At 48.2% G+C, this 16,258-nt stretch overlaps 1 protein-coding gene across 2 annotated transcripts in view; it reads left to right on the forward strand.

The window, feature by feature from the left end:
• Positions 1-16,258, forward strand: part of Wwox (WW domain containing oxidoreductase) — an 861,609-nt gene that overhangs the window by 346,087 nt on the left and 499,264 nt on the right. Inside the window, exon 9 of one of the 2 annotated variants that reach the window (XM_078032705.1) lies at positions 15,915-16,024. The exons of the other annotated variant lie outside the window; for it this stretch is intronic. Within the exon in view, the coding sequence (XP_077888831.1) occupies positions 15,915-16,024 (110 nt within the window). The remainder of the gene's footprint in view (positions 1-15,914; positions 16,025-16,258) is intronic. 2 annotated transcript variants of the gene reach the window in all.

Below are 16,258 nucleotides of genomic sequence, written 5' to 3' on the forward strand. Positions count from 1 at the left end.
CTATTAATAATGAAATCCAACTCCTTTAAGACAAGACAGTCACAGACAGGGTTTATCAAGAGCTCTTCATCCAGCCTCTCACAGGCCTCCCCTCGGATTCCAGTAGCCTCCTGAGCTTTTCTTTGTCTTTTTAAGTAGGTGTGTCCTCGTTTGCTGATGAGGAGACTGTGGCTGACTGCGTTGAGGGACTGCTGTAGTCATACAGTTGCCAAGTGACAGGGCCACGGCTTCAAATGCACAAGCACTTTCTAACTCACCGTCATGTACGGTGGGTTAACAGGAGAATCATTGAAGAAGAGGGGATTTCCAGAATAAGACAGTCAAATTCAAATTTGAATTTTCTTGCTCAGGTTAAGGTTTCGATTTCTAAGTGGATACCTGTGAATTGCTGGGGCAGTTCGATTGCTGAGAATGTGGCATCTGAGCATTCTAGGATAGTCCAGGGTGCCATGGCGGCCAGTGGGCACAGAAGGGTCAGAGGTCATGGGAGTTTTGTTTGGATTAACAAGGGCCCAGTTCGCAGGTCAAGGGTATAGTGTTGATTCCAACCTTGACTCTGAGGAAGGAGTTGCCTGTCCCATCAACATGGCCTCCTGTTCTTGGAATGTTCCCCAGCTACAGCATGGTGCTGCCCAGGTACAGGGTGATTGGCCATCTGTGGCTGCTGAGTCTCCATGCTGGAATAGGCACTGTGTGAGTCCCCTGGTGCCACCAGAACACAGTGCCACACTGATGGGGGCTGCAGCAGCAGAAGTGCATTCTCTCAAAATGCAGTTTGGAACTAGGAGATGACCTTGCTAGCAGGGCTGGTGTCTCCTGAGGCCTCTCTCCTTGGCCTGCAGGCGGCCACCTTTGTCCTATGACTTCACATGGTCATTCATCCCTTTGTCTTAGGGTACACATCCTGCATCTCTTGCTCTTCTCGTGAGGATACCAGCCTGGTTGGATGAGAGCCCTACCCTTCTGTCCTCACGTAATCCTAATTACCCTCCAGAAGGCCCCCGCTCTGAGCCAGTCACACCAAAGGTTGGGGCTTCAAGATGTGAATTTCATGGGAACAGAGTTCAGTGTGTAATGCACTCCATGTTGGACGTGAAGAATGTCATGGTGGATGGCGAAGAAGTGGTCCCGGCCCTCTGTCAGTTTTCTTGGAAGAGACAAGATGTCCTCAACCAAACTAGCACATTGTCAGTTAATCACAAATAGCTGAAGCAAGGACAAAGAAGGTGAGGTGCTAAGGCAGCTTCAACAGGTGACTCTGAACCTGCTTATGGGGTCCAGAAGGCTTGTGTGAGGAACTGGGGTTGGACTTGGGCACGAAGGAGGAGCAGGAAGGGCTCCACAGCAGGACTGGGGAGTGGGGCGTGTGTCAGGGACTCTGAGGTGTGGTCCTGTAGGCAGCCAGTACCAGAGCTGACAGGGGGCCTGCAGCAAGCATGCAGGGAAATGGATGCAAGAGACTGTCCAGGAGAACACTGGTCTAGAGCGTGTCCCTCTGCAGTGGTATTTAATGGGCGCTGTTGCAACTGATGTGCCCAAGAAAGTGGTTTGGGATTCCTTTGTTCATCTCTTGTTTGTTGAAATAAGTAATTCTCAGAACTTCTAGAGCCCTGAAACTCAACTAGGAACTAATTTTTTTTAAATATAAGTATGTCAGGCTGGTCCAGGAGCTGTGTCTTTAACCAGCACATCTGGTTTTCTGGCACGGATTGTCCAAAGACCACTCTTTGAAAAACCCCAATCTAAAGACATGCCTTACTGACCAGTGTTACCTGGAAAAGCCTGTGCAGTTGGGTGTAGCAGTCATCACAAAGAACTGCTAGACCTTTTGGAAAGTCTGCCAGCTCCAGCACCTGGGGAGGAGGTGAGGCTCACCTCCAGAGAGTCCTTACTCTGGAGACACTGTGGGGTCTCTTTAAAATCATATTAGCAGGTTCAGTTTTGTGCAGCAGTCCTGCTAATGGAAGGGTGATGAGTGTCCCCATTTTACAGGTGGATACAGTGAGAGACAAAGAGGTTAGGTGCCTGTCTAAGGTCACACAGCTCATATGTGACAAAGCATGTGACCAAACACAGGTTCAAATGAGCTTAGGGTGCGTGGTCCTGCAAGGCATGATGGCTAGCACTGTAGGGCTGCTGTGTAGGCTGCACTAGCCTCAGGAGCTTCTGCTTCTCTTTCATTAGATGATCCAGAAAGTCTGCATCTTATCCTATTTCTGCTGCTATAACAAAACGCCATAAACAGGATAGCTTATAAACCAAAGAAACTCATTTCTCATAGGCTAGAAGTCCAAGATCAAGGTGGCAGCAGATCCAGAGTCTGGTGAGGGCAACTTCCTCGTAGATATAGTGCCCATCTTCTCATGCGTGCCTACTTGGTGGAACTGGGCCTGTTTTATGAGGACTATAATCCTGTTCATGAGGCCCCTACCCACATGGCCCACTCTTGTCCCAAAGCCCTACCACTTTCTTAAGCCATCACATTCGTGACTAGATGTAAGCAGAGGAATTTGGGTGGTGGCCCAAATCTTTAGACCAAGGCACACTGAGCCATAGGCATGATTTGAACCTTGACTCCCCTGTGGACTCTTCAGAAACCCAGCAACTGCCCTGGGGACTCATCTATTCCACCCACCTGTCGTGTGTTTTATCAGTGTTAATTGTTAAGTAATGCAGATTTCTCAGAAAATAAAATATGGACCACTGAGGACAGAATCCAAATTTCTAAGTAATAGCATTTTGATGTAGGATGAATTCAGCCCAAAGGCATTTTGAATTTAAAGGAAAAGAAAATTTAAAGTAGAGCCAGCAGGCGTGATGGTGCATGCCTGTAATTCCAGGGAATTGGAGGGCTGAGATAGGAGGATCTCAAGTTCAAAGCCAGACTTAGAAACTTAGGTGAGGCACTTGCAGCTCAGTGAGAGCCTGTCTCTAAATAAAATGTAAAAAAGGACTGGGGTTGTGGCTCAGTGGCTAAGCACCCCTGAGTTCAATTCCCAGTACTGAAAAAAAAAAAAGAAAAAATTTAAAGTAGAGTTTATTTTTAAGAAAACTGCCTCGCACTCTCCTTACGAGCACGTCGGTGCCTGTTGGGTGAATCCGCTTTTAACCTTCCTTCCATCCACTGCAGCACCAGCTCTGGAGGACCTGACAGGCCGCTGATCTAAACGAGCCTGCCTTTCACGCAGCGTTGTTCTGTCCGCCTGCCACGGAAACGATTCCAGGTCATTCCAATTTATTTAATTAATTTTAGAGATGGAATTATTCTGCCTGATAACTAGAATGCTAATGGGACTTATTGGAATGGTTCCGTTCAGGGTTGTTGGTTTGAAAATAAACGCCTTCATTTCAATATTTGCCTTTCGGCTGCAGCCCGTTACCTGGTCGTACTCTGTGACCTCATTAGCACTGCGGCTTAATTGTGAGTTAATGTGCACCTAGTTTCCATAAAGCCAGCTTTTGGCTTAGCTGCCAATTTTTGCCCCCTAAATGCCCCCGTGAACTGGCACTCCCAGCGGATGGAGGGGCTGGTGAGACGGGATTCATGCTTTTCAACATGATCAGTTTTATCGGAGCCTTGATCATATGCATTTGAACTAATTTCTTAGAAGTTAGAATAAAGTGAGGAAAATAAATCTCAGCCTGATAGAGCGTAATGCTGGAATCCTTGATAGAGGCGCTCTACATCTGCAGTTGGGAAAGGTTGCCAGGGCTGAGTGCGGGACAATGGGGCCTCTGCAGAATCGAAGGCAGAATTAAAATCTGCATGTTAATAGCTTTCCTGCCAGTCACGAATAGATTCATTCTTCACATCTTGGATATGTAAAGCTTATTTCAAAATAAATTCTGGGGAACGTTCAACCTGATTGAATCTGCTGTAAGCTCTGTTAATATATTTGTTCGAGTCACTTGCACTCAAAAGCTTTTTAGACAGAATATCACTTTTTTTATATTATTCATGGTAATGTGATTCCCCCTTTAATCTCTTCAGGGTTTCCCATTAAGTCATGATACTCGGTTCAGAGAAAGTTGGATCGACCATTAATCACACTATCTGGACTTGTGTGTGTCTAGTTTTTGTCCATCTCTTAAATCAGTCACTTGGCAGCAGCAAGACATGTGGCCACTCTAGACCGTTTGATCGAAGAGCTCTCGTTAGGAGATTAGGCTGCTAATCTGCAGGCCAGCTAATGGAAATCATTCTAAGCAAGGAAATAAAACTGAACAACATTAGCAAAATCACTACATGTTATAGGAATCAAGTGTGTTCCAAATGGCTTAATCCTACAGTTTAGATATCAAGCCTTGGGGTAAAATGGACTTCTGAGATGATCCCAGTTATCCAGAGCGTCTGTAACAGGCATCGTGTGATAGATGGATGTGGCGAGGCACACGTATCAGAGCGGGAGATGCTTCCAAGACTTTTATTGGACCAGGCAAAATAAACAAGAAAATAGTGTATTAAAAGAAGGAGAAGGAAGGCAGAGAAGAAAGGGCAAAGGAGAGAGGCAGGGAGGAAGAAGGAAGGTCTGAAATGGTTTTTCTCTCCACCGTGAAAGAAAAGGCTTTGTCCAAAACCCTTGGTACATATTCAATAAATGCTTATGGTTGAGTCGAGTTATCTGGTATAGATCTAATCTTTATTTCAAACATAGAGGTTGTGAGTCTTTTGAAAATTCTCTGACTTTGTCGTCTTCTCTAAACCCAAATTAATAATTCATAAACGTTCTCATTAAAATGTTCTTATTGGGTCATTCCATTTATTGTCCGGGAGTGACAAAGCAGATGTAAGTATTTGAGAGTTATAGAAATTAATTTTCAGCTTAAGATAGGGTCCACAAACTTCATAAAGGGCCAAATGGTAAATAAGTTTGGCTTTGTGGTCCCTTGGATGTCCATTCTAACTACTAAACTTCGACATAGAGTGAAGGCACCATAGGTGACCTGTAAATGACTGGGCCTGATTATGTGACAATAAAACTTTATTTATAAAAAACAGACATGGGGTTGGATTTTGCCTGTGGGTTATAGCTTGCTAGCCCCTGGTCTAAAGTGTGTGTTATATGTGACAATTTCAAAAGCTGTTTTCTTGTTTGATTCCACGGTTTGAGAACCATGGGTGATGCTCATCCTTTGAATTCTCATTTTTTCCTGACACAACTCAAAGCCCTGGCTTTGGAATTTCCGATTAAACCTGACACTTCTAGTCCCATATCCTGCCCGTTGGGGGTGCTGGGAGGGCAACCGTGTTGGGGGGCCAACTAAAGGCAGGAGAGGTGGCAAGGAACTTCCACAGGAGACAGCTTGGGGATGAGTCAAGAGTTTGGAATGAAGATTTGGAATACAGAGTTTGGAGTTGGCCTCATTTTTTTTTTTTTTTTTTTTTTTTTTTTAGGATAAGGAGAAAAGAAAATGTGAAGGGAGCTAATGTGCCTTGTCCGTGGCCAGGGGCTTAGGATTTGCTGGGGAGTCTATGCCTGAGAGGGGTCTGAGTGACAGCCAGTATGTCTCATGAAACAGATATTATAGAATTGAACTCTTGATTTTGGGAAAAATCCTCCCAAAGATTGGGAGACTTTTGTGTGTTACGTGGATGTCACATCTTCTAAACTTTTGCGTATCACTCTCTGAATTTTCCCAAGAGGGCTAGTGGTCATTTGAACTCATATTTACCTTTATATATGTAAGTTTTTAATTCTAAGATTGACCCAGTATAATAAGGAAGCAGGAGAACGTCTTTCTTTCATCTTGGAGATGGAGCATCTCTTAATGCAAGTGCTGTAATGTTCTAGGGAGGCTGGGCAGGCCTGCTCCTGTCACTCTTGAAAGGCAGGGCATACCCTAGACTTTGACAAGCAGGTCTGGCCGCGCTCGTTCTTTGTGCCTCTGCTTTGGGTGGTGGACACTGTGTGCCCGAGGCTGGCCATTGGCCCCACCTCTGCTTAGATGGCACCCACAGGCTGGCATGCACTTGGCACCTCAGCCTCCCGGCAAGCAGCACTGACCGAGCAGGCACTGCCTTCCCCGTCAGCTGTGTTGTTCCTCTGCCCGAGGACACTACCAGCATGACTCCTGTCCCTTGTACACTCAAGATCAAAATGGACATAAACCAGTCTCACTCTCCTTTGCCAGGGTAAGCAGGTGCAGTTTCTAATCGGCGGCACACCCCTTCCACGCATGAAGGCAAAAAACGGAGATTTTGAGGCCTTGATGGGGGACTGGCCTTAGTGAGAGGCCCCGCCTTCCTGGCCTGCTAATCCACTCACTCCCTTACACATTACCTGGGCTCCCTCTGGAAGGAGGATGATGGAGTGGTCACTTGGTGTTCCCAAATACCAGTCACTCTTTACATGGACCCAAAGTCCACCTGTCAATGTGACCTGCAGTTAAAGCTGAACTTGCCTAACCTTCTGCCCCCGCCCCCTCATATTATTCTGGCAATACTGTTCTGATAAAGCCATCTCCCCCAGCCCCCATTCTGTCATCTGATTTACACAAAGCCATCTGCTCCCATGTGGGTGTGTTATTTGGGATCCAGGAGGGGAGAAGATGCATCTGCACCTTCCAGAGCATCTGAATCTTAATGAATAAAATCACACACGGTTATTTAAAAGGGGCAGTAGGATTCTATTTATGGCATGACACAGTTTTGTAACGCAGCTCCACGTTGGATGGTGTCTGTCAGTTATGTGAGGAAATTAGCTTCTCTGCTGGTTTCCTTAGGCAGGAAGCCACAATCAGGGAGGCCCAGGGAGCCATGGGGTTTCGGATGGCGGTCAGGTTTTCCCATGAGAAGCTTCCCACGTGTCTTGGATGTGCATGTCCCCAGCCTGGGTGGAAACGCAGTTCTGCGTCTCTGTTTGTTGTTTCCCTTCCAAAGACAAAGCAGGTTTGAGTAGGTCGTCCTTCTTGCCTACCTTTCTCTTCCCTTCCTTCTCTTCCTATGGTTGCCGCTCTTACTGTTTAGTGTGCTAAGGCCCCAGTCCAGGAAACGACTGCCATTGGAAAGATGGTTTGCCCTGCTCACAGGTAGAAGGGCTTTGTCACACCACAGGGAGCCACAAGGGGAAGTGCCGGGGAGGGATGAGGCAGAGGGAGAGAGCAAGGATGGTGCTTTTATGGTGTTTTCATGGGGAGGAAGGGGCCAAGCAGGCAGGCTCAGGATTGGCTAGTTTGGGTCATTCACTGGCTCTGGGGTACAAAGCTTGCGTATGGTTTCCGGTACATGGCCCTGGGGTGATTATGGCAGATGGACAGTGGCCTGGAGCGTGAGGACCCAGTGACAGAGCTGGTTGGCATGTGGGCTCAGGACCGGTGGCTTGCCTCAGAAAACCACGCTCGTGGCTAAGCTCCGGGAACTGGCACAGACCTAGTGGAAAGGGCAGAGGTGGCAGCGTCCCTGGGCAGTCCTCTGGGAGGTGTGGTGCCCTAATCTGTACACATGTGTGGCCTGTAGGCAGGAGGACTCCACTTGACCCTGGACAGAGCGGTGCCCTAGGCACATGTGTGTGGGCAGTAATGAGGAAAGCACTCAGGGCCCACATGCCAACCTGATAGCTGTCCAGTGGTCACAGTGGCCATTGGGCAGCGTAGCCGTGTGGAGGAGAGGACTTGGTGGCCTGCTGCATTCGGGCCTGATGGAGGAAGCGATCTTGGGGTTTTCACTGTGGCTGCTATAAACCCTGCAGATTCCTATAGTAAACCCAGGTTCTGGAAGCAGCTCTGCTGATGACTGGCAGAGTGATAGGTGCATTTGTAGAGACAGACACAGGTCAAGATACAACAGGTACATGTATGTGGTGTACACACGAACATAGGCTTATGTGTGCACACTCACATACACACGTCTTGGACAAAGCTTGGCCTGGACGATCTCGTTTGGCTTTCAAAATGGTGGCGTCGACAGTGCCCATGGAGCAGTCCTCCCTTGGGCATGCAGGGATTCGTTCTTGCCTTTCCCCCCTCCTGTAGTTCTGAGTCACTCTGGGGCTCTTGGCTCCCAAGAGCCCTCTGTCTGCCCACAGTCCCTGGCTCTGAATGATGACCCGGTGCTTTCTGAGGGCTGGGTTGGGACCTGGTGCTGGAGACGACCCAGACCCCACAGAAGCTGTCAGTCTTACCCAAGCACGCGTTTGGCTGCCTAGGCAGCCTGCTCTCCCACAAAGCTCTGACTACGAAGAAAAGGGTCCCAGAAAAGCCAGCAGGGCCTGCAGACAGCCTGTGGCTCCCTTGCCCTGGAGGTCCTCAGGAAAGCGGGGTTGCCCCGGGAGCCAGGCAGAGTTACTTCTTGCTTGTTTTGGTCCCCTTCACTTTAAATACTCTTAAATTACTAATAGGGTTAGTGGTATGAATTTGTTTAAAAAAAAAAAAAAGTTTCCCTCTAGTTTTATATAGTCCTTGTTGGAGAACGCACATTTCTTGAATTAAGTGCTCTCTCCCATGCTGACTGAGGAAAGAAGCTAAACTAAACGCAAGGACAGGGAATCTCTTCTCCGCTCCTGTCTGGAGCTCTAACTTTGATTCTTAGTGTCCTGCATTTGGATCTTGCATCTTGTGACTTAGGGAAAATTCCTTCTTCTCTTTGCACCTCAGTTAATTCACCTGGGTGATGGGGACAGTGGCATTGTCCACATCTCTGGGCTCCTGTGCATACTCCCTGAATTCTCCTGCGAGGGTCTGCTGCACACTTCCTCACCTGTGTTCTTATCCTGTTGCCCCGGAGGATCTCATTCTTTATCTGACCAAAGCAAAAAGGGCAATATTTATTCACAGGTCCGAATCAGAATTCTGAGCGATCTCAGTCCACCTTTGGAGTGCTTTTCCTAGGAACTGGGAGAGGCCTCCTGGTTGAACTGTGCCCACAGATGTCGGAGGAGGCCTCTGGTAAGAGGCACCAAGGAGAAGAGCAAGGACCCAGGCTTCCCCCAATGTCGCCATTTCTGCAGAATCGGGATGTCTCTGATTTTTTAAAGTGTCTACTGCAGGGTATTTATTATTCAGTGATAATAATAAATTGGGCTTATGAGATCCAGGGAATTGAGTGTCGTGATGGGAAGGAAGGAAAGTACAGGAGGAGGAACTGCGAAAGACAGAGGTCCAGGCAGGGCCGGGCTATTAATCATCGCCCTCCATTATTTCCTGAAGATTCATTCATTGTTCCATAGGTACCTAGAGGGTCAATTAGAGACCTCAGACAGGCTTTTTCAAAGACACAAGAGGGTCAATTAGGCCCTCCTTATAATTTTCTGCTTTAACAGCAAATGCCAGCATATCGCACATCAGATGCAAGGGAGTTTGGAAATAAACAAGGAACTTTACCTCCCCCTTTTAAAAGCAAGAAAGGAGGAGAAATCCAACCAGGAGAGATGGAGGCAGCAGCATCTGGCAGAATGGCAGGCACTGGTTCAGGGAGGCGAAGGGGCATTTTATCACCGGCTGAGACTTGTGGGGAGCAGGGTTCTCATGGGGGTTCTCGTGGGGTCGGAGCAGCAGGAACGGTCAGGGAATTTCCATGATGGAACACTCTGTTCCCCTGTCCAAGGCGATTCATTTATCTTGGGTGCCGTCTTAACGCTGCTGGCCTGAGCGGACAATCATAAAGATCTGCAAATGCCACCTGGGATCCGTGTGACTGGCACAAGCAGAGATTGGGCTGGCGGAGGAAGCCGCCATGCCCCCAGAGCTACGGTCTGTGTGTGGCACAGGGTCTAACCCACGGCACCTGTGTGTTCTTTTGCACGATACCCTGACATTGGCCAACACACTTTGCAGGGCATTGTCACTAAACAAAGAGAAGGGAATGGGCTCGGATAAGCAGCAGAGTTGGGTGTGGAAGGGGTGCTGAAGGCCACATGCCTCCCTCCGGCTGTTTTTTGTTTGTTCGTTTTTTTTTCATGTGGGGGGTTAAATTCTGTCTCTGAATACCCAATCCTGTTGACCGAGAGGAGGATTATTAGTTGCGTTCTTTGACCTGGAGACCCTGTTCTAAGAATCTACCTGCACACAGACATATGGAATCAAAAGAAAAAAAATGGTTTTAAAGTATTAAAAAGCCAGTTCTAACTTTAGTGATTTTTTTTTCTCATGGATCCTGGCAAGATTTCTTGTTCCTTTATTATCAAGGCACTCAGCAGCAGCTAATTGTTGAGCTCCAGCTCTGTGTGGCTCTGTTAAAGGTGATGGACAATGGAGCCCAAAACAAGAAAGGCAAATGCTGTGCTCTTGGGCCCTGGAACATCAGAATCCCAGGGTACTGAGTCCTCTTTCACTTCCGGGTCAGGTCCTTTGTCCTACATAAATCTCAAAGGCAAAGAAAGTGAGCGCCTGTCTTTAGGACCCTTGGCCCAAACCACTGAAGGCTGTCTGTTGGTTCATTCCTCTAGGGCAGGGATTTGGAATGGTGCCCAGCACCTGGAGGGCCCCCCGTGACTATTTGCTGAAATAATAAGCCAGTGGACATGGGGTGTGATCCTGTAGGTGTGGCCCCCTTTAAGCCTTTGGAAGCAGCAGCTGGGCCCTTGACTGCCTCACTGCCCTTCCAACCGCCTTCTTTTCATGGCTCTTCCCTTTGATCCCGAGATGAGAAGCAAGACAGTTATCCTGCCTGGGGCTCCATCTCTGTGCCACCTCTTATTCTAAGAGTTTCAAATCAGTGGCTTGCAGAGTTCTTTGGTTTACTATTTTTTTTTAATGAATAAGTTGTCTATACTTTAAAAATTGGGAGACTTCAATCAAAAACTAGGATTTTCTGCTTTTCATGCAAAAGCCGACTTGGTGTAATTTGCCTGCAATTCCACTTGGTACCAGCTGGTGGTGGCGGCCTCTCCCGAGCTGGACACAAGGAGCTCTCTGGTTTTCCAAAGGCCCTCTGTCCCACACCATTCATCGAAGGCTCCGCCTGGCCACTGACGAAATCACACTAATTCACAAGGTCAGGCCTTCATATGCACATTTCTCTCTGCCTGGACTGCTCCTGCACCAACCTGTTTTTTCAGAAGACTCACCTGAGCCCAAAGCCCCTTCTTTGCAGCCTGAAGTCAGAGATGGGCCGCACTCATTCTCTGTTGTCCCCACTGGCCATTCCACACCCCCACGCCCTGACAACAAGGACTTTCTGCTCATGGTCACATTCGGAGTGTCAATCCAAGGACTGTCCCCTGTGTGAAGGACACCCAGCTCAGTCTGTGGGAGAGGGACAGTAGTGGCAAAAAGGGAGACTAGAGACAGGAAGTCCCCAGGTGCCCCGGAAGTGCCAGCCAGATTCTCCATCCTCTCTTCATGGGAATGAGAGGCTCTGACTAATGGATCTTGTGGCCTCTGATACTTCATAAGCGGACCAAGCACATGTCTTAGGAGCCCTCTGGTTTCAGTGGACGATAGGTCTGCATGGGGCAGGGCTGGCAGCCTGCAGACTGAATACTGTCCAGGTTAGCGAGAGCGTGGAGCTGGAGCTGGGAGGATGCTGAGGCAGACATGCCTTGATGGCGCACTGAGGAGCAGGTAGGTGGCATCAGAGTGTGAGGATGGAGGGGACATCACCCAGCCCCTGGAGTTAGGACGATGACCACGCCTATTCCCCCTGCTTCCTCCCAACCCTGAGATACTGTCTCTGATTGAAACAGGTCAGGATTAAAACGGGCACTGAGAGCAGCATACAAGTTTGAAGCAGGACTATTAGCAAACAGCCACCGGCCTGACTTTTAGTGTGTTTGTATATTTTTGTATGTATTTTATGTGGATTTTCTTCTTTTTCTTCTTTTTAATCTTCTTCCTTAAGGGAGCCCCCGCCTTGCAAGCTTATTGGTAGAATGTTCTAACTAATGACTTTAATCGTGTGAATGTGGAACAGAAATGGACAGGAAAATGCTCAGCCCATTTATCTTACAGACCCCAAGTGAACAGGCACAAAACCACAAGTTCCTCCCTCTCCCCTCCCTTTATTTTGTACTTTACCCGCATTCCCGAGTTGGCGCACAGTCTGTTGTAGACAGCCCACTACTAGCTTCCTCCTGAATCTGCATTTTGCTGTTTTGTCTGAAATAGCCAAGGTCTCAGGAGTTTGCCGTAATATTGCTTCAAGAAATTAGTGACATTGAAAAGCTGTCATCCTTTTTTTGTTGTTGTTGTTTTGTATAGTTTTGGTTGTAAGAGGAAATTTTCAAAGGCATCCTCCCCCCAAGTCTCTGCACATCTGGGGAGTTTATATCAGATGATGTTCTCTACAGAAAATACCCATGATGGAGCCTTTTGCAACCTAGTAGCTTAGAACAGATGAGTGCCTCAAAACAGAGACCTTTGTAGCATAAATACCAAGTTCTGTTTGTATCTGAAGACTTTGTTGTCTTCTTATAAGACATGGCAGAGAAGGGTCATTTCAGCTCTCACCGGCTAGAATGTCATGACCATCATAAATAATCATAGTGATCAATACTATTTTGGTACCAATCTTTTAATAATTAAAAAAATGAATGTAGCTATGGTGATTGAGTTCCTAGGTTTAAGAATTTTGTATTTCGAAGGCACGGTGATTATGGAAGCCAAAGAGACAGGTAGAAGGGAAGTCGTGTTTCAGAGACGGGTGGTTGCATGCTGTTGTGGCGTGTTTTATTGGCTGTGTAACAAGCAATGCCCAGCTGTTAGCTCCAGTTCTGTAGGTCAGAGGGGCCAGCACAGTGTGCCTGAGTTCCCTGTTCAGGGTCTCAAAAGGACAAAAATCACAGTATAGGCTGGGGCTGCCTTTCTCTTACAGGGCCTGGAGTAGAATCCACTGCCAATCCCAGTTTTAACACTGGGGCCTGGTTCCTGCTGGCTGTCAGATGGTAGCTGCTCCCAGCTCCTTGAGGCCACCCACAGTCCTTGACAAGTGGCCCCCTTCCTCTCTAAAGGGAGCAACCCCCTCTCCAGGCATGGATTCCCTTTGGTGCCTTGTTCCCCCTTGTGTATGAAATCTGACTTCCCTTGACTCTGTCATCAGATTTAAGAGCTCCTGTGATCAGAACAATCTCCTTATCTTAAGGGCAACAGATTTGGAGGCTTAATTAACATCTGAAAAATCCCTAACAAAGGTGCACACATGGTTGAATAGCAGAGTAGCTCTGTGTTGCCCTGGGCTGGGAGCCTGGAGCCCACTTAGAATTCTAACTACCAAAGCCACAGTTTTACCACCAGAAAATAAAGCCTAGATATTTTCAGAGATAGAAAGTTTAGTATAAAAGGAAGGATATACTTGTACCTTGGGGAGATCCCAAAGAAAGAAAGGACGCCTGGGTAGGACACCGGGATGCCATCGGAGAGCCCATCCTGGGCGGACCTTCAGTTGTGAGCCAAGCGCGGGATTTTGTTTGAAGAGGCAGAGTGGGTGGGGGAGGGCACTAGAGGGCTCACCATCCTCCGTTACCTGCAGAGAGAGCTGAGCTGAGAAAGGTCCCAGCGTTGGGTGACCTGATTCCATGCATCATCCGTCTCTGTGCCTCCGTGTCCCTGTCTGGAATGGGCGAATATTCAGGACTGCGGTCATCATTAAGCAGTTATAAATGGACATTCCCTTGTTCTCCCTGTTCAGGTATACAGTGGGCCCTCAACAAACATCCCTTCCATTGCCCTTTTCTTAGAGACAATCATCAAAGCAAACTGAATGCTAAGCCCTGGGTTTGGGCCCCGCCTTCTGAACATGGCAGACTTCTCAAGCTTTTCCATGAGGGAGTGCTGGCTAGGGACAAGAGTCAGGAGAGGCTTGGGAGTCTGGCTCCTAGGCCACATGTGAAATTCCTCTGAAATGTCGCTTTCTCTCAAAAAACCCATGTAAATTCTGCATTCGACTCTGAACGCCCCCCATGTTGCACCAGCGCGTGAACTTGTACTTTCATTCTTACCTGTGGCCGTCCTGCCCAGGGAATGCAGGTGCTGCACATGACACTGAGCCAGCAGGGCCGGGGTGTCAAGGGAGGCACCTCTCACAGTTTCCTGTGAGTGTCCACCTGCCCTTGCTGGAGCCAAAGCTTAGATGTTCACCCTGGTTGTCTTGCTTGCCCCTGACCCCCAGGGTGATCCTGCAGGACCTGTCACACATGCACACCATATGGAGATCTGGCACTGTTCATGGCCCCTTGCCTGATTTTCACACCTGGTTCATCTCTGTATTCCCTCCAGGCCACCTGGGCCCACTGAGGATCCCGTAGCCCCTCCTTAAGGGAGTGAAAGTCTATTAGCCAGCGCCAAGATCTTTGGCTCAGAGAAGCCCACGCTGATGCCCACTGAGCTCCTCTGTGTCCTGACAGAAGAGCCAGAGCCTGTCCTGGATACAGAGTCCTCCCTGCCTGTAGCTTAGGGACTTGGGAGCCCCAGGATGAGGGGGGGAGGCACGTTGGTTAAGTACATGAAGAACTTGGGCAAACCAGGTAGCTCCGCTCCCCCTGCCTGTGGGGCCAGCTCCCTTGGAAGCGGATTACAGATGTTCTTCTGGTTGTTTTTTTTTTTTCCTTTCTTTCTTTCTTATTCCTCCCCTGTCTTTCTTTCTTTGCACCCACAGCACTCTGCACTTCAAGCTAAATATAATGTATCTGATTTCCCATCATACATACTAATCAGGTTTGAAAGTTCTCTTGTGAAGCTTTAAAAAGCTAGCCAAGAGCGGTGCCATTCCTCCAAAAAAGGGTGTCTGCAATCAAGATGATTACATGGGGAAATAAATCATAATTTATATTGCTGAAAATGTCATTTGCAAAACACTCTGACAATACTCTCCTTTCAGTCGATTTTTCTGGGTGCGGGATAAGTGCTGCCCCTTCTGCAACTTTCCTTTTTATTTTATTTATTTCTTTTTAATGCTGTGAATATCATGGAAGCAATTATGGTTCCAGGGCCGTGTGGGGTGGTTCAGGAACACAACTGAGAAGCGTGAAAGCCCAGCATTGAACAGAACCAACCCGGATGTGGCAGAAAAAGTCCAGAGATGCTCTGTATTTAGCATCCACACACCTGCAGGCAAGCACATGCCACGTGGACGCACACACATAATGGCTTTTTCTCCTGTTGAAAGAATACTTAAAGATAGACTTTGAGAGCCAAAAACTTTTAGGAGCTCATATTTCTTCTACCTGTTATGGAGCTGGGGTCTTCCAAGAAACTGAGGCACCGTGAAGACCCCCTCTTCAAACCCTGATTCTTGGGATCGAGTCAGAAAGGTTTCAGATCTGTCACTCAGAGCAATAGGGGTAAGTTTATTGACCCAATCAGGGAAAGGGAAAGGGGACACTCTCAAGGGAGAGAGTGGGTCTTCTCAAAGAGGAGAGGGACACTGTGACTCTCCTGGACTCCAGTTTTACTGGGGATCCCAGAGAGTCCCACTCGCGTCCACCTCTTGACTTACGACTGATAGAAAGGGGGACGTCAGACTTTCCTCACTGCCATGACAGCTAGGTCACCTTGGCCCATGCTGACTGGTTCTAATTGGATTCTAAGCCATACATTCTAGGAGGAACTATCCTTATCTCCCAGAGTTTCAGGATCTCTCACAAAAACATCTTCTGGGTTCCTCCCATGGACGTTATCTGGGGCCTGCATTTTTCCTGCAGTAAGGAATGTGGCGTGTTCTGTCTACTGAGGCCAGGCAGGGCTGCAGGTAAATTGCTTCTTGGAAAAGAAAGCAGGTAGCAGTCAGCACAGTGGGTCCATTTTATAATTGTTCTCTTAGCCTCGTTTTCCCACCATTCACAGCTGTCTGTTCCCTAACACATCCACCTACCTTTGAGTTGAAGAGACTATAGTAAATTATGCAAGAGAATTGATTAGTGATCTGATTCATTAATATCCCTTGGTGTGAAAAACTATCACAAGTATCTGGTCCACAGGTGCTTGGGGTTAATATCTGTGGTAGATGTCAACAGGGTCACCAAGTCTTGCCTCTCCCCCTACAGCAGCACCCTTGCATCATGAAGTGGCAGATCTGCCTCTCCAGAGACGAGCCCCTGAAAGTCCGAGGGCCTGCGAGCCTGGCTTTGACCACTCGGGCAGCTGTAAACCTGAGGTGAGCAGAGGCTTGCAGAGCGCCTTGGTGTTGGCCCTGGCCTGTGTGTCGTGCTGGGAGAGAAGGCGCCTGCGCTGGCCTTCTGGGTGATGGGAGCCAAGTGGCCACACTGCCCAGCCACAAGCCAGCCAGGCCCTGGGAGCAGAGCGGACAGCAGGCACCTGCCTAGCTGAGCCCAGCTCAGATTGCTGACCCACACAGTCTTGGGCTAAAAATAAGCAGCTCGTGTTCTTA

Source organism: Ictidomys tridecemlineatus, chromosome 15, assembly GCF_052094955.1.
Source record: "Ictidomys tridecemlineatus isolate mIctTri1 chromosome 15, mIctTri1.hap1, whole genome shotgun sequence".
Lineage (NCBI taxonomy): Eukaryota > Metazoa > Chordata > Mammalia > Rodentia > Sciuridae > Ictidomys > Ictidomys tridecemlineatus.